This window comes from Heloderma suspectum, chromosome W, assembly GCF_057233095.1.
Source record: "Heloderma suspectum isolate Gila_16-S chromosome W, 16-S_ref, whole genome shotgun sequence".
NCBI classification, from domain to species: Eukaryota; Metazoa; Chordata; class Lepidosauria; order Squamata; family Helodermatidae; genus Heloderma; species Heloderma suspectum.
Genome location: NC_139475.1, coordinates 48,804,462 through 48,821,987, shown reverse-complemented (window position 1 = coordinate 48,821,987; position 17,526 = coordinate 48,804,462). Strand labels below are relative to the sequence as shown.

Genomic DNA, 17,526 nt, shown 5'->3' with positions numbered 1-17,526 from the left:
GCCGCCTCGGCCGCGCCGGAAGTGCGCGCCCAGCCGGCGGAAGCGGATGCGAGCGCGCCCAGCGGCTCGGGAGGGGGCGGCGGCTCCTGCGCGGCGCTCGCTGCCATCATGTCCGCCAGCGCCGTCTACGTGCTGGACCTCAAGGGGAAGGTGAGGGCGGGCCGGCTCGCGGCCGGCGGCGGGGCGCCTCGGGCCGGGCGGGCCCGCGCCCCCCGCGGCCTGGGGGAGCCCGCAGGAAGGCCGGCGCGGGCCGCCGGCCCCACAGGGCTGCGCGGAGCCTCGGCGCGGGGCTCCTCGGGCGCTTCGGAGCCGCCCTCCCGCTTCCGCCGCCGGGCAGCGCGAGCTGGCCTCTGCGCCGGGGGAGGCCCCGCGCCCGCTCGCTGCCGGGGCCCGGAGCGGGCGCGGAGCCTTCCTGGCATGCCGCGCCGGCTCTTCCCGGCCGCGGCCCCCCGTGCCAGCGCCAGAAGCAGCACTGCGGCTCCTCAGCGGCGCCTTTTCTTAGAGGCCGAGCTCTGGGCGGGCGTTGTGGTCGTGCCCCGGGTCCGAAGCGGCTGCCCCCATCCCCGGCGTCCTCCACCCGGCTGCTGCGAGGGCGCGGGGCGCGTCGTCTGCAGCCGGCCGCCCTCCTCACAGGCCCCCGAGTAGCTGTGTCCCGCTCTGTGAGGAGCGGGGCCTCCGTGGGGAGGCAGCGGCGGCGCGCGGGGGGGTCCTCTTTGTCCTCGGACTTCCCTGCCCGGACTGCCCTCTCTCTCCCCACCCTGCTGGTTGGTGCTGGGGGAAGAGGCAAGGGAATCTGGGCGCACAGGGAGCGGAAGCTGTGTGTGGGAGTGTTTGAGAGGGGGTGGGGGAGGCTCTTGGGGGCAAAAAGGGTGCCTGCCCTGGCTGTCAGGAGGTCAAATACCACTGCCTGGGTGGGGTCCAGTCACTCTCCTGCGAGCCATGCTGTGCTGAGGAGATTCTGCTTGGCGTTCTCATAAAATCACAGGAGTGCTGGAAGGGGCCTGTGAGACCATCCAGTCCAACCCCCTGCTCAATCCAGGAATCCAAGTCAGAGCATCCCTACAGAATCATAGAATAGTAGGGCTGGAAGGGGCCTGTGAGACCATCTAGTCCAACCCACTGCTCAATGCAGTAACCCAAGACAAAGCATCCCTGACAGATGGCTGTCTAGCCTCGTCTTGAATGCCTCCAGAATGGAGCCCACCACCTCCCTACGTCATTGGTTCAATTGTATTGCTCTGCTTCCTGTGTGTTACAGCCAAAGCCAGGTGTAGGGAGCCATCTTTGCCCCCAATAAGGGTCCCACATGGCCTCTGAGGAAACATGTCAGGCGCTGCATGCCCTGGGTGGGGGAGCCCAAGCTGCAGGTTTTTCTTCGGGCCGATCCCCACAAACATTGGCACCTTTCTCTCTCCCTGTCCCCCGCCCACTAGTCGCTATTTCTAACATACTTTGAGTCCACCCTTTATCTGCTTTCTTGCTCCACTCTCACTCTCTTTCTCTGCTGTTCTCTGTTCCTGGTCTCTGTTTCTCCCCCCGCCCCGTTCCCCCCCGCTTCCTGGTGCCTCCTCCGACAGCTGGCAAGGATGGAGGGATGTTGAGCAGAACAGTGCAAAGCTCCATAGAGCTTCTAGGACTGCATAAACCTTGTTAGCAGTCAGCTCCGCTCAGGGGGCTTCATCAGCTGTTGGGAGTAGGGAAAAAACAGGGAAAGCAGAAAGTGGAGACCGGGTCCTGAGCTTTTGTGGCCTGGAGTCTGTGTTTTTATGCTGCTTTTCCACCACAAAGAGTTCCCAAAAGCACTTGATATAGTAAAAGGTGGCATCCAAGCATGTCCCAATGAAGTGGTTTACCATCATCTCAGCAGGATGCCCGAGTCTCTACGGAGGTTCTGGCTGTCTTAGAGAGGAACCCCGCCCAGGAAGCCCCCATTTCCACCCACTCCTCTCCCCAAGGCCAAATTTGAGAAGGACAAGTAACATCCAGGCAGCAGGGTCAGACTGCTCCTGCCGCCACACGGTTCTGCCCTCAGACAGCTGAGTTGCATCTGACAAAAGCTTCCATGAAAGCTTCTGCCAGAATATGTGTGTTCATCGTTAAGGTGCCCCACGACACGTTTTGTTATTTTTGTGGCAACAGTCACGTGGCTGTCCGATGGACATTGCTCCCTATGTTTTGCTTGCCCACGAGATCCTGGAGCTTACACTTTGGGGCTGCTTTTCCACACATTCTGATCTTGGTGACAAGTGGGTCAGTTGAGAGCAGAGCACAGAGGTAAGAACCCAAATCCTTTGTCCCTTGGAGCAGCTTGAGGCTGAAAGCCCCGTACTTTTCTTGGAAAGAGAATGCATTTTTTATGGTAAGTACCCCTAAAGATGCCTGCAGGTTTTTGGCTCTGACTCCCCCCCCCCCCCCCCGAAGCAAGAAGGCTGGCTAAGGCTGGAAGGTCCTCTTTGAGTCCCAAGGAGCCCAGAGGGGAGGATGGGCTGCTGGCTTTTGGTCTCTGCCTATCACTGGAAGGGGCACGAGCTGACCTGTTGGTGGAGAACATCACTTTACTTCTCTTCAAGCAGCTAACAGCCTTGTCTCTCCATCCTGCCCTGCTTTGTTTTTAGGTTCTCATCTGTAGAAATTACCGTGGAGATGTGGACATGTCAGAAGTGGAGCATTTCATGCCCATCCTTATGGAGAAGGAGGAAGAGGGGACCCTTTCGCCCATTCTAGCTCACGGAGGTGTTCGCTTTATGTGGATTAAACACAACAATTTATATTGTATCCTTTGTCAAAATAAGAGGCCGTTAAAGTTTTGAGGCAGCGGGATGAGGGTACAGGCCTGACTTTGTGGTGATCAGAGCAGAAATGATGAGCAGGAATCTGGGTACAGACAACTGAAGGAGGCAACTTCTGAGTGACCATTTTTAGCCTTCCTCTTAAGCAGACTTTTTAGGGTTGTGTTGCTCAAGAAATGGCTGCATAAGACGATGATGATGATTATATTTATTTATATCCCGCCTTTTTCCCAATACTGGGACTCAAGGCGGCCTTACAACGTTAAAACTGCTACAATTAAAACCTATAAATAGAAATATAAATACAACTGTATAAAAGTTAAAAATATAATTAAATCATCAATATTAACATTGTAAAGATATTAAAACATTAAAAGACAACCAGAACAACAAAAATGGTATCCATACGTCGCATTTTCCCAGGTCCAGACTAGTCCAAAGGCCTGCTGGAACAAAAAAGTTTTTGCATGCCTGCGAAAACATATCAAACATAAGATGCCTGCTCTAATCAAGAGACGGACAGCCCAGTTCCCCACGCCTGCTTGGCCGTCCATGCTCAGCTTCCATACAACTCTTGTGCATCACTCGCCCATTCATCTGAGAGGTTTGCTTCGACCTAGTCAGACATAGGCATTTGTTGGAGGGATAGGTTCCAGCAGAGAAGAAGTTGCAAAGGTTTCCGCTTGGCCACCTTCAGCTAAATCCAGTGTCAGGAAAACATTGAGACAATTGTGGATTGTCTCTAGAGCCTGCGAGTTGGAAGGGACCTCGAGGGTCATGCAGTCCAGCCCCCTGCCAAGGGAGGAACTCCGTTGCAATGGCGACATCCCCAACGAGTGACCACCCAGCCTCTGCTTAAGAACCCTATAGCAAAAGAGTTTGTCACCTTCCAGACAGCCTATTGTTGAACAGCTCGCACAATCGGGAAGTTCTTCCTAGCCTTTAGTCAAAATCCCCTTTCTTTTACTTTGAACCCGTTGGTTCAGGTCCTGCCTCTGGAGGAAACGAAAATAAATTTGCTCCCTCATCCTTGTGACAGACAGCCCTCAGACATTTGAAGATGGCTATGACGTCTTCTCTCAATTGTCTTTTCTCTAGGCCAGACATACCCAGCTCCTTCCACCTTTCCTCCTAGGACTGGATTTCCAGGCCCTTCACCAACGTTAGCACTCTTCTTTGAACATGTTGCAGTTCGTCTATAGCCTTCTTAAGCTGGTGCCCATAACTGGACCCAGTACTCCAGGGGAAGTCTGACCAAAGCAGACTAGATCACAAACATCATATCTTGTGATAAGACACTGTACTTCTGTTGATACAGCCTAGAATTGCATTCGCTTGTGTTCTACTAAAACTGGCGTAGCCGCTTTCATGCCGTTGAACTAAGTGCATCTGCCAGTAGGATCTTGAGACGTGACATCTTTAAACAGTTTGTGGGATGTTTCATAGAATCATAGAATAGTAGGGTTTGAAGGGGCCTACAAGACTATCGAGTCCAACCCCCTGCTCAATGCAGGAATCCAAGTCAGTTTAAAAACAAGGTGGCAACATTTACAATAGAGATAAGAAATGATGACTTGAAAATGTCTGCAAGCTCCTGAACCTGTTCCAGTGGTTGCTACCTCTAAGAAGAATGCCTGTGTCTCTTTGGTGTTCTCATTTCTATACAAGGTTGTTCAGGTGAGTTTGTTCAGGCTCCCTGACTAAGAGAGGTGTGTGGCGCTTTGTTCTTGTTTTCTCTGTGGAATCTGTCATGTGCCTGGTTGCCGAGGTATAATGCAGGAAACGGTCTCAACAGCGGGGTGGGGGGTTGCCGTCTGGAGAAGGAATGGGGGGGTCAAGTGTATTTCTCCCTTTGCGACAGTGCTCAGCGTGGAAGCACTTACGTTTCAAGAAGCGGCTGGGCAACTGTCGTTTCCTTGACAAAACTCTTCTTCTGGGAAGAGTTTGCTGTAAGCTCTTTGAGCACTGCCACTTTGAATATATGGGTCTTGGAAAACTTACGCTCTTTTCTGACCTTGTTTCAGGTGTTTTCTGAATATTTCAAAGAACTGGAAGAAGAGAGCATTAGGGACAACTTTGTGATCATTTATGAACTCTTAGATGAGCTGATGGATTTTGGATATCCCCAGACCACTGACAGCAAAATTTTACAAGAGTAAGTATCTGGTTTGGATCCTCAAGGGTAGCAGCCAGAGAGACTTACATGGCTCACTGGAAGATGAAAGTCTGGGACAGAGGGTAAGTGTTAAGTGACTGAGGGTAGGGTGGGAAGCGGGACAGGATAGCTGAAGCACGGATCTTGGCTCCACAGTAGGAGAGGGCAGGTGGATGGTATTTGGGGGTGTCGTCTCCATGAAACGGAGGGTATTTCTCTCCATGAACCGGTGAGCATGTGAAGAGTTGGAAGTGCCTTGTTTCTGCTGTGTCAGTGGTGTTTAGTGGGGAATTGGTGAGTCCTTACCCATAGCAGAGGAGCTTGGGAGCAGGAAGGATACTGTTGTCAGACAGCGTCAGCAGTTTCCACTTGACTGGTGTGTCTGCCTGGCACAGACACGTTCACCTGACCAGAAATGTGGACACGTGGCCGAGATTGACTCAACTGGGATCTCTGTCATTTTCTGGCTCGTGTATCAGTCTAGTTTAAATGTGTCTCTAGGGCCAAACTGTCCAGATATTCACATTTTGAACTTCTTGCCTGTGCTTGTAAAGGTACATAACGCAAGAAGGCCACAAACTAGAAACTGGAGCGCCGCGCCCTCCTGCCACTGTGACAAACGCCGTGTCGTGGCGGTCTGAAGGGATCAAGTACCGGAAAAATGAGGTCTTCCTGGACGTCATAGAATCTGTGAATCTCTTGGTGTGTGCAGGTTTTTTTTTAATTGCAGGCCCTTAAAGCATGAATGTGAATGCATCGTCTGGCCTTGTCTGAGGTACCCGTGGCCCCATGTCTCGTGTGTTCTGAGTGGCATCAGCGCTCAGGCTGAGAGAGGCTCTGTTCCCCGGCCCAGCACCAGTCGCTGTACTCGGGTAAACAACATGCTCGGGGGCCTCTCTAATTGCCACGCTGTCTGCCAGCTTTCAGAATCAGGTCCACCATGATGGGATCCTTTCCTTGGGAAGGCTCTTTGGACAGTCGCTGGTCTTTATCTATTCATTGCGTTTATTACAGTGAATTCCAGTTCCCCCCTTACAGGGCAAAAATGGTCAGATACTTCGCTCATGAAACCGGGCCACAGATGGGTCACGTGGCCGTTCTGTACTGCAGGAGGCCAGACAAAAGTGGGGGAAGACTCCAGGGGAAAAGCAGGCAAGAGGGTTGTGGAGATACTCGGAGCAGATCCTGTCACGTGCCAAGTGTTTGTTGCATGTGTTGCAGGACAGCAACATGCAATGCTCTTCATCTACAATCTTTGTGGCTGCATGTGTGGTGGAGTGAAACACTGAGAAATTATAAAAGGCAAATTCTCATAGACAGGGCCTTGGGCATCTAGCCTGACTCCGTGCTCATGACAGGAATCCTGCAGTGCCCCTGACAGGCTGCTGTCCACTCTCTGCTAAAATGCCTCCTGCCAAAAAAGCTCACCACCTCCCAAGGCAGTCAATCCTGCTGTCAAATAGGGCTCACCGCAAATTTCTCCTGACGCTTAGCTGAAATCTGCTTCCCTGCAACTTCCACCCCTCGGCCCTTGGGAGCCACAGAGAGCAAGTCCGCTCCCTCCTCTGTGCAGTGGCCTTTCAGATATTTGAGGACTGCTGTCGTGCCTGCCCTTAATTGTCTCCTCCAGGCTAAACAGACCCAACTCCTCTTCCAACCGTTCCTCAGAGGACTCACGTCCCAGGCTCCCCACCGTCCTGGTTGCTCTTCTCTGGGCATGCTCCAACTTGTCATTGTCCTTAAAACGGGGTGCCCGGAACTGGACACAGTACTCAAATGTGGCCAGACTTGATGCCGCCTAAGACTGACTTCGCCTTTTTAGCTGGCTCATGTTCAGCTTGTGACCCACCCTGGGCCTTTCTCCCATGTACAGCTACCAAGCCAGCTCTCTGGCATCCTACACGTGTGCTTTAGGGCTTTTCATCCCTAAATGAAGGGCCTGACATTGATCTCTGTTGCATTTCATTTGGCTCGTTTCAGTCCAGTGTTCCGTTGACTATTCTCCCAACATCATGTCATCTGCAAATTTGATAAGCAGCCACGCTATGCCATGGTCCAGGTCATTCGTAAAAATGTTGAGTGGTGTGACGCCTCGGACAGAGCTCCGTGGCACCCCGCTTGAGACCTCCCTCCCGATGGACATGGAGCCCTTCGCGACCACTCGCTGAGTACAGCTGCCCAGCCAGCTGTGGATCTATCTACTTGTAGTATCGTCCGCCCCATGATATCCTGATGAGCAAACTAGCTCAAAGTGGGCGAGATAAAACAACGATCCGGTGGATCCACAGTTGGCTACAGAATTGGACTCAAAGAGTGCTTATCAATGGGACCTTCTCAAACTGGGGAGAGGGAACGAGTGGGGTACCACAGGCCTCAGTCCTGGGCCCAGTGCTCTTCAACATTTTTATGAATGACTTGAGGAGGAGGTGCAGGGAATGCTGATCCAATTTGCAGATGACACAAAATTGGGTGGGATAGCTAATACTTTGGAAGACAGAAACAAAATTCAAAGTGATCTGGATAGACTGGAGCGCTGGGCAGAAAACAACAGCATGACATTTAACAGGGATAAATGCCAAGTTCTGCACCTAGGAAAAAGAAACCAAATGCACAGTTACAAGATGGGGGATATGTGGCTCAACAACACGACAAGCGAGAAGGATCTTGGCATTGTTGTCGATCACAAGCTGAAGATGAGCCCACAATGTGATGTGGCTGCAAAAAAGGCCAATGCTCTTTTGGGCTGCATGAATAGAAGCATCGCTTCCAAATCCCGGGAAGTACTAGTTCCTCTGTACTTAGCACTGGCTAGGCCTCATCTGGAGTACTGTGTCCAGTTCTGGGCACCACACTTTAAGAACGATACAGACAAACTGGAGAGGGTTCAGAGGAGGGCAACAAAGATGATCAGGGGACTGGAAACAAGCCCCTATGAAGAGAGACTGCAAGAACTGGGCATGTTGAGCCTTGAGAAGAGAAGGCTGAGGGGAGATGGGATGGCGCTCTTCAAGTCCTTGAAAGGTTGTCACAGAGAGGAAGGCCAGGATCTCTTCTTGATCATCCCAGAGTGCAGGACACGGAATAATGGGCTGAAGTGACAGGAAGCCAGATTCCAGCTGAACATCAGGAAAAGCTTCCTGACTGTAAGAGCAATACGACAATGGAACCAATTATCTAGGGAGGCGGTGGGCTCTCCCACACTGGAGGCGTTCAAGACGAGGCTGGACAGCCATCTGTCAGGGATGCTCTGACTTGGATTCCTGCATTGAGCAGGGGGTTGGACTCGATGGCCTTGTAGCACCCTTCCAACCCTACTATTCCATGATTCTGTGACCCGCATTTTGCCATCTTGTCAAGAGAGTTAGCATGGGAGGCCTGGTCAAATGCTTCATTGAAATCAAGGCACTCTGTGTCCATGGCGTTCTTGTAATCTGCCAAACTAGTAACTATCAGAAAAGGAGGTAAGTTTGGCTTGTCCTGACTTATTCTGGACAAACCCATGGTGGGCCCTTTTCTGGATGACAGACCAACTCCTTAATCATCTCTCCTAGATTTTTTTTCTATCAGTGTCACAGAATAGTAGGGTTGGAAGACCATCGAGTCCAACCCACTGCTCAGTGCAGGAATCCAAGGCAAAGCATCCTTGACAAGTGGCTGTCCAGGCTCATCTTGAATGCCCCCAGTGTGGGAGAGCCCACCATCTCCCTAGGCAATGGGTGGGCTCTCCCACACTGTAGGATTGGAAGGGTTGGAAGTAGTAGGGTTGGAAGGAGCCTACAAGACCATCGAGTCCAACCCCCTGCTCCATGCAGGACTCCAAGTCAGAGCATCCCTGACAGATGGCTGTCCAGCCTCGTCTTGAATGCCTCCAGTGTGGGAGAGCCCACTGCCTCCCTAGGTAAATGTCCATAAACTCCTTTGGCACCCTGGGATGTAATTGATCTGGCCCTGGAGACTTGGAACTCCTTGAAAATAGCCAGGTCTTCTCTGTCAGCTTGTCTGACTGTCAGCTTGTCTGACTGTCATACTCTGGATAGCAAGTCCCACTGCATGTCCTTTGTCCTATCTTTCCCAGGTCAAGCACCAGTCCAGGTCCCCTTGTAGGAGAACACGGAGGCAAAATAGGTTTTGAGTCATTCTGCCTTCTTTCTGTCACCTGTTGTCAGGATTTCAAGCCCTCCCAACAAATAGCGAGGCAACGCTGTGCAGTCCACAAAGTCTTTATTCGGTTAAAACATGTCTTCACACCTGTAGTGTCTGTGAAGGCTAGGAGCTGTCCTATGAGCCTAATTGACAAAATGAAGCAAGGCAATTGCCTATTGCCTAAATGGACAGTTTCCTGCCCTGCCTGGCGGGCTTTTACTGGAGTCCTCCTTCAGGGAGGGTCCTCTTGACCCAACTTCTGACATGCAGCCAATTCCCCACCACCTCCCATTTCCACCCGCTTAAACTTGGATCTGCCAATTCTGGTGCTCCGCCCCCTCCGACAGAGGCTGAGTTCCTACGGGGGTGTGGGGAGGGGGACAATGGTCTCCGAACCTAGGCCTCCTGTTTGATAAGCTCCTGGCAATATTCATCCCTGACTCCTGGAGGGTCTTGGGGAATGTCCTCCCCCATTCTTGATCTCAATTGGGCTTCTTCCAGCTCTGAATCTGACTCAGGATCTGAAACCAAACCAGGAAGCCTGGGTTCCATCCTGACACCTGTTAACATTTGACTCTTTTCCCCAAGCATCAGCTCCTTCCTTGTTGTTCTTTTAGCTTTCACCTTCCTTACAGGTTCTGGCTACTCCGCTGTACTCGCCCTTCCATCTCCTATACATGTCGCTTTGAAGTCCCCGCTTGTCAGAGAGCACCGGCTCTCATTTTTCCTTCTGCAATTGTGCCTTAGCATGGCCCTTTTCAGACTCTCCTATCCCTCTTGAGATCTTTTCACCTTCAGACTTCCTAGCTATGGGATCCTGCCCAGTGGTTCCTGGAACTCTTTGAAACCCATTTCCCTCAAGTCCTTCCTGTTTTCACTACTGTATTGATCTGCAAATTACTGGGCACCACTGTTACCTTGATCACATCTGTGCTGCTCCCATATCCTTGGCTCAGCATTTAGCTCTGGGTGCACACACACCCTCCCTCCCTGTAGGATGTAGTCCAAAGCCCTGCCTTGTCAGCCTTGCAAGATTCCCGCCAATCACATCCTTCCCCGTCTTGGTGCCGTTCTGCCTGTCTGCTGCCTTTAGCCCTCCCTTCGTCTCCTGCCCGGAGCTCCTAATTCTTTGATCTGTCAGGGATGCTTTGACTTGGATCCCTGCCTTGAGCAGGGTGTTGGACTCTATGGTCTTGTAGGCTAACCGTACCATTCTATGATTCTATAGGGATGCTCTGACTCGGAGTCCTACATTGAGCAGGGGGTTGGACTAGATGGTCTTAGAGGCCCCTTCCAACCCTGCTATTCTGTGATTCTGTAAGGATGCTTTGACTTGGATTCCTGCATGGAGCAGGGGGTTGGACTCGATGGTCTTGTAGGCCCCTTCCAACCTTGCTATTCTATGATTCTATGATCCATGAAAGCAAACTTTTCGTAGTAAAAACATTAACCGTGCTTCCCCACCCCCCAAGTCCATCACTTTCCCAACCAGCGAAATAACCTTTTATTTATTACATTTCTAAACTGCCCAATAGCCAAAGCTCTGTGTGGTTGTATTGTTTGTGCATTTTGCGTTAAGCTCTGTAGCACTTCGACAGGGAGAACACGAAAGAACTAAACTGGCCATTCAGAAGTCCCCCCCAGAACCGTCTTTGGGGCTCCTGTGACAAGTTCTCTTGCTTGTTGATAGCCACTGAGTCCGTGGGAATGAGCCCCTCTGCCTCTCGGCACCAGAGTCCCAGTCGCTGTTCCGTGACTCCTCTCCCCCTCCTCCCTCCAGGTGAGTGCCAATGGGAATGTTCTGCGCAGCGAGATCGTGGGGTCCATCAAGATGAGGGTGTTCCTGTCTGGAATGCCAGAGCTTCGCCTGGGCTTGAATGACAAAGTCCTCTTTGATAACACTGGCCGTGAGTATGTCTGCAGCAGCTCTCTGTGTTGTGGGTTCTTTGCAGGAGCTCCTCTGGGGTGAAGGGCTCTTTGGGGGGAAATGGATCCTGGCTAGTGACTCCAGAAGCACTTCGAGGGTGGATGAGAACTAGCCTCTTCTCCCTGCCCCCGTCCCAAACCAGCCCTGAACTGGTTCATGTCATTCTCAGTTAGGTCCCTGTAAATCAGGGGTGCAGGACCTGAGCCCTAGGAGCTAAATCTGGCCTACCTGGGGTCCCAATCCAGCCCTCTGAGGGTCCCCAGGAAGTCCACCCCTTCCCCTGGCCCCACCCCCTTTCCGCCACCACCAATTATTGCATGTTTTCCTGGTTCAGTTGAACAGGTTAGGAATTGGTCAAAGTCCATCACAGCTGTGGGTGAGTCAGTCGAAACTGGCTGTCCTCAAATACAAGAAACAGCCATTTATGTGGACTGTTATATGGACTGTTAGTTGGAGAACAAAGGAAATACACTACACATGCTCAGGAGCTCATTTCGCTGAGCAACAGCCTCATCAGAACAGCTGCCGCTTTCTCTTCAGGGATGAGCTACTTTGACGGATAGGGATTTCCTGCTTATAATGAGCAAGTTACAGTTACCGTCTCATGGTCAGACACATGCACACTCTCTCAATCCCATCAGGCACCTCGCCTGAGCCAAACTACTTACCGGCCTAGTCAGGCCCACCTCCACACTGGCTTTTGCACCGCTCCTCCCCAGCCCCCTCTCAAAGGTTGACATGCTTCTTCTGGGCCTGAGTGGCGGGCAGAGTGCTGAGTTGAAGTGTGTGGGTATTTTGGCCCCGTCCCTCTTCCCTGTGGCCCCTCCCACCTTTGAGACACAGCCGCTCGGGAGAGTTTCTCCAATATGGAATTCGGCCCCCGGGCTGGCAGAGGTTCTGCCCCTGGGCTGTAAAAGGTCAGTGTCCCTCGTAGAATCCTAGGATAGTCAGGTTGGAAGGGGCCCACGAGGCCATCGAGTCCAACCCCCTGCTCAGCGCAGGAATCCAAGTCAGCGCATCCCTGACAGACGGCTGTCCAGTCATTGAACAGCGCTACTGTGGGGGCCTTGTGGGGCTCTCATGTGCCCCCCCCCCCCCCCGCCAGGAGCAGGATCCTTCCAGAAGTGCCCTGTCTCGGCCAGCGTCGTTCTGCCTTCTGTTATTCCCTTAATCACAAAAGCTCACCGTTGCGGGGAGGGCAGGGGGAGACAATGCTGCTCTTGCTCCCCTGGGGGAATGAGCCCAGACTGGTCCCCTCTGTCCCTCCCCAGTATTCTCTCCAGGAGTAGGTGCCCACTTCTTTTGTGTGGAGAGGTGTGTTTGCACGCAGGGCATCATGGGAGACATGTGGCCAGGCATGAGCCTCCCAATGGGGTAAAGAGGGGGTGTGAATGTGTTGCCAGGAACAGAGAAGGCGTTGGCACAGTTGCTTGTTGTTCTGGGGAACGCCTTCCGCTTGGTTCCGTCTGCTGCCGATACTGTGACAGGACCTTCTCTGTTTTCCTGGCAGGTGGCAAAAGCAAATCCGTGGAACTGGAAGATGTGAAATTCCACCAATGTGTCCGTCTCTCTCGCTTTGAAAATGACCGGACCATTTCTTTCATCCCACCTGATGGGGAGTTTGAACTCATGTCCTACCGCCTCAATACTCACGTGAGTTTGGTGACCTGGAGGTCCAAGCCGAGGCCTGCCTTGGCGTGCTCTGTGTGCTTCATGTCATCCAAGTGCCTTCCCGTGCTCACTCGGGCCGGATGGGCGGACAGCTGCCATCAGCCTGACCAGCAGAATGGATTGCGGGAAACGGAGCAGGGACTTGTCTGTGTCGGATTGTTGCCGTGAAGAATGGTAGTCCTGGGCGTGGAGCGGTGCAGACGTCCTTTGGAGCCACGGGGCTGCTTTTGAGCCTCTGTGGGGCCTCCCTCCCTCATAGAATCATAGAATCCGAGAATAGTCGGGTTGGACGGGGCCTACAAGGCCATAAGAGTCCAACCCCCTTTGCTCAGTGCAGGAACCCAAGTCAGAGCATCCCCGACAGATGGCTGTCGGGCCTCATCTTGCAAAGCAAGTGTCTCTGCAGTTACCAGATCGGCTCTGCTGGTGTTTCTCGCGTTCTGCTGGCAGGACCTTCCCTCTTCTCTAGAATCAATGGAGAGGCCACACTTCCTCCCGCCAGCCTGGCACCAGTGCAGCATCATGTCTATCTCTTTTCCCCTGCAGGTAAAGCCCCTGATCTGGATCGAGTCGGTCATCGAAAAGCATTCCCACAGTCGCATCGAGTACATGATCAAGGTCAGTGGCGCCCAGGGAGGGCTTTCCACCTCTCCCATCCTCTCCTGCCTGCAGCAAGGACGTTCAAATGGGTCCCTTCAAAGACCTCTTGGACGCTGGTGGCTCCTGTTCACTGGGGGCGTGGTGGGCGGAGGTCTCTTGGAATCATAGAGTAGTCGGGTTGGAAGGGGCCTACCAGGCCATCGAGTCCAGCCCCCTACTCAATGCAGGAATCCAAGTCAGAGCATCCCTGACAGCAGGCTGTCCAGCCTCGTCTTGAAGGCCCCCAGTGTGGGAGAGCCCCCCACCGTCCTAGGGAATGGGTTCTGTTGGCTTACAGCCCACCGAAGCTGCTCTGAAGCCCCACTGGTTTCCGAGGGCTCAGGGTACCCAGTAAGCGCTGCGCTCTGCCTCCGGGCCCAGTAAACACTGGTAATGAATTGTGCTGTTCTTGGAGCCTGGCCCGGAGGGTACCTGATGCTGTTCACACTAAGCCTGCCCTGCTCCGGAGCCCCACGGAACCACTCTCAAGCGCCCGGCCAAGGAATAAAGCTGTGATGTTTTACAATGTGCCCATTTCAGTCTGAGGCTCCGCTTTCAAATGTCATCGTTGTATTGCTGACAAGGCCCTCCTGCACACTAGCGGTGTTCTTAATATGTTTGCACACTGAGCTGTGGAGAGACGGGGACCAACTGACAGGCTGCCAACCGGGGCTTGGATCTCCTTAGGCCAAGAGCCAGTTCAAGCGCAGATCCACGGCCAACAACGTGGAGATCCACATCCCGGTTCCGAACGACGCCGACTCACCCAAGTTCAAAACAACTGTCGGGAGCGTCAAGTGGGTGCCGGAAAACAGCGCCATCGTGTGGTCGGTCAAGTCCTTCCCGGTGAGCCTTCGTGGCTGCCAGGGCGCCTCGAAAGGGCCGGGCACACAGAGAAGGGGGTCTCTGTGCGGTTGGGGGGGCTTCTGCGGAAACCTTTTGGGCCGCTCTTTGTTAGGCCGGCCGGCCCCTCCAAAGCAGGCCATGGGCTTTGGTTGCTGGCCTGGCTGGGGCCGTGCTTTGCCCTGCCCAGGTGGTGTGGCCAGCTGGCACAGATCCCCTCAAGCCTTGCGCCCAGCCAGGGTCCCGCTGGGTGGGTGGTCTTGGTGAGGCCGGGGAACTGCTGCTCTGATGGGGTGCGAGTTCTGACCTGCTGCTCCCTGCAGGGTGGGAAGGAGTACCTGATGCGGGCCCACTTTGGGCTCCCCAGCGTGGAAGCTGAGGATAAGGAGGGGAAGCCGCCCATCAGCGTGAAGTTCGAGATCCCGTACTTCACCACCTCTGGTATCCAGGTGAGTCAGCACTTCACCTGTGCGTGTGTCTGTGTGTGCTTCGCCCTGCTGGGTTTCGTTTATTTGTTTATCACATTTATGTCCCGCCTTTTTTCCTCCAAGGAACTCAAGGCGGCGTACATAATCCTCCCACTCCTCCGTTTTATCCTCACAACAGCAACCCTGCGAGGGAGGTTGGGCTGAGAGGCCGTGACTGGCCCAAAGTCACCCAGGGAGCTTCCGCGGCCGAGTGGGGACTCGAACCCAGATCTCCCGGCACCCAGCCTGGCACTCTCGCCACTACGCCACACTGGCTCCACAGCCAACCAAAATGCATCTGCCTTTCTCCCAATGGCTCCTTACCTTAGGAAAAATGTCCTCACCCCTTAATGCATGCGTGCGTGCGAGAGAGAGAGAGAGGGAAGGAGATTCCGAGTGAGAGAGAACTGTGCATTGGGAGGGGTGGGCTTGTGTTTGCAGCTGTGCTCCCGCTTCGGCTACGAATTCAGATGCTCGGGCAAGTGATTTGTCTTCTAGCCTCACTCATTTGCTTTGTTGCGAAATGGGGTTCCAGTGGAGCAGAAGGCCCTGGGTTCGAACTAGTGGTTTTGTGTTGGGGGCCCTGCTCCTAGCGCCGTCGCTTTGCAGCCAGGACCTTGGGCAGATTCCTTCTCTTTGACCCTCCCAGTTTACTTTTCTGTGAAATGAGTGTTTTGTCACTGGCCACAGTAGGAAAAGAACAGGGAAAATAGCTTCTGGGACAACCCCGCCCCCAAGACACCAGGCTGTAACCCTGGAAAAATAAAGGGGGGAGAAAATAATAATTGGGTGGAAAATGCAACTACAGGAGAAATCGCATGGGGCAGGGAGCTCCAGGGCAGTCCCCCACCCCTCATGACTTTTACCTTCCTCCGAGGCCTCCAGTTTAAAGAAAAAGACATCTTGAAATACTTCTGAGTTAACAAGGGGCTCCCACAGGGACACGCACACACAGCTTCGAACGCAAGGAAAGGCCTAGGCAGCCAGTCTTCAGCCCACATCGTGGCCGTTTCTCTGCATTTGTCCCTTTTCCAGGTCCGCTACTTGAAGATAATTGAGAAGAGCGGCTATCAAGCCTTGCCCTGGGTGCGCTACATCACCCAGAATGGAGGTGGGTGAGGAGGCCCCTGGCCAGCCTCTGTCGCCCCTCCCAGGCGCCCCGGCGGGCAGGTGGTTCCCACGTGGCTGGGTGCCGGGGCAGACTCAGCTTGGCTGTGTAGCCAGAGAACGGGGGTCCTTTAAAGCAACGTATTGTACAATTTCAACAAAAGGAAACAAAGGGGGGGGGAGGAAAAAAAAGTGGCTGCATCAGTGTGAGCAGTGGGGGTCTTGGTGTGCGCCCTTCCCTGGATCAGCTGTTGGGGCTGGGTGCCGGGCAGTGCCCCGGGGGAACTCCTGCTTGGCCAGGGATTGGGGCGGGGTACTTTCAGCATGGAAGAGCCATTTCCTGGCCGCGTCACTCACTCACCGCCTTGTCTGCCCTAGATTATCAACTGCGGACGCAGTAACGCCGACCCAGCTGCCACGGCCACGGCAGCTGTGCCTCTTCCAGCCGAGGACCACATCTGGGCCTGGGGGTCTGGCCGGAGGGGGTCAGGCCACGCCCATCAGAGCCTGTGAATGTGTCTTTTCTGCCCTTCCCTCTGTGCCCTGTTCAGTGTTGTTCATGTTAGGAGTCGCTGTTGCCCTGAGGCCAGGAACGGGCCTCAGGGAAAACCTGGCCAGTCTTATTTCTGTGTTCCAGCAGCCCAGGCACACCTCTGCGCCCGCTCTCTGAAGCTTTGCGCGTGCTGGGTGAGCTCCTCTCGCCGGAGAAATGCCTGCTGCCGATGCAAGGGAATCCCAGCGAATCCCAGCTTGACGTTCGTCCTGAAAGCCAGCTTTATCGAGCGGGCCGAGCTCTTTTGCGAAGAAATGCAGATCCAGAATGGAGGCCCCAAAGGATGCACGTGTTCTGGAGTGCCGCCCTGTTCGTCGATAGTGCCCAGCTGGGGCGGGCTGGTGTTGCTGCTGCAGCTGATGGGAGGGCAAGGGATTCTTTTGCTTTCAAAAAGGCGGACTCTAAAAAACACGGACGAGTTTGGGAACACAACGGCCTCTGTGTGTGGAGCGGTTTGTCACAGCCCCCTCCCCTGCACGGGCTGATGGCACTCCGCATTTTGTGGATGGGCTGCTGTGGGCAGCGGATTTTCTGCGGTTGCAGTTAAAAGGTTCTGTGTGAAAAACGCAGTGCCGTTGCTGGGGTGGCGGGGGGGGTCACCCGCAGAAATTGGTTCGAAGGCATGAGACCGGCACTGCCCCCCGTCCCACCCGCTCTCCTGCTGTCATGCCTGCAAAAGGTCATTGTCTGTCTTGCCTGTGAGTCTGTTTGAAATAAATTGAACTTTATTCCGCATCTTGAGTGAGAGTGCTGGAGACTTCTTGCTGCGCTGCGCGGGCGTGGCTAGAAGGGGATGAGGGAGGGTTAGGGCTGCTGTCGCCATGGGGAACGGTCCCCAGGCGAGGTCGGGGCCGTGGGGTCTCCACTGGTTCCGGGGGGGCACAGCGGGGGACATGAGAGTAGCAGTGTCTAGCTGGACAATGGGTCATAGAGCAGGGCTGGAAGGGGCCTACAAGGCCATCCAGTCCAACCCCCTGCTCCATGCAGGGTCAGGCTAGATGCGGGCGAGACCCCTGGATTGAAGCAGCAGCTCATCGTGAGGCTCACACACACGGGTGCTGGGGCAGATCTCAGATGGGCAGGGGCCCCCCCGGAACAGGTCTCTTGCCTGGAAAGAAGCCGGCTCTCCCCAGCGCGATGGGCGGCCTGGACGCGGGGATGCTGCGCTGTCCAATTCCTGAAGCCCCCGCCGCCTGTGCAACAAGGGCCCCGCGGGGCGGAGGACAAGACGG

The 17,526-nt window shown here is 54.2% G+C and overlaps 1 protein-coding gene across 2 annotated transcripts; it reads left to right on the top strand.

Annotated features, from left to right (window-relative positions):
• The first annotated feature begins 8 nt into the window (after nucleotides 1-8).
• LOC146334004 (AP-1 complex subunit mu-1) lies at nucleotides 9-17,054 on the top strand. Of its 2 annotated transcripts, none has more exons than XM_084825110.1 (12): nucleotides 9-150; nucleotides 2,616-2,772; nucleotides 4,399-4,466; nucleotides 4,814-4,944; nucleotides 5,499-5,646; nucleotides 10,868-10,994; nucleotides 12,525-12,667; nucleotides 13,232-13,303; nucleotides 14,012-14,170; nucleotides 14,491-14,616; nucleotides 15,670-15,745; nucleotides 16,120-17,054. In XM_084825110.1, exons 1-12 carry the CDS (start codon nucleotides 109-111, stop codon nucleotides 16,140-16,142), a joined length of 1,272 nt encoding a protein of 423 aa, XP_084681236.1. In that variant the 5' UTR covers nucleotides 9-108; the 3' UTR covers nucleotides 16,143-17,054. The 2 variants fall into 2 exon arrangements, with proteins under 2 accessions (XP_084681236.1, XP_084681235.1); XM_084825109.1 differs by lacking the exon at nucleotides 9-150 and adding an exon at nucleotides 1,978-2,274.
• The last annotated feature ends 472 nt before the right edge of the window (nucleotides 17,055-17,526 follow it).

Bases quoted from the DNA above. Each gene is read 5' to 3' on its own strand.
- LOC146334004 (XM_084825110.1), top strand. From the start codon at position 109: ATGTCCGCCAGCGCCGTCTACGTGCTGGACCTCAAGGGGAAG. The intron at 10,995-12,524 runs GTGAGTATGTCT...TTTTCCTGGCAG, and splicing joins CCTCTTTGATAACACTGGCC to GTGGCAAAAGCAAATCCGTG. The intron at 14,617-15,669 runs GTGAGTCAGCAC...TCCCTTTTCCAG, and splicing joins TCACCACCTCTGGTATCCAG to GTCCGCTACTTGAAGATAAT.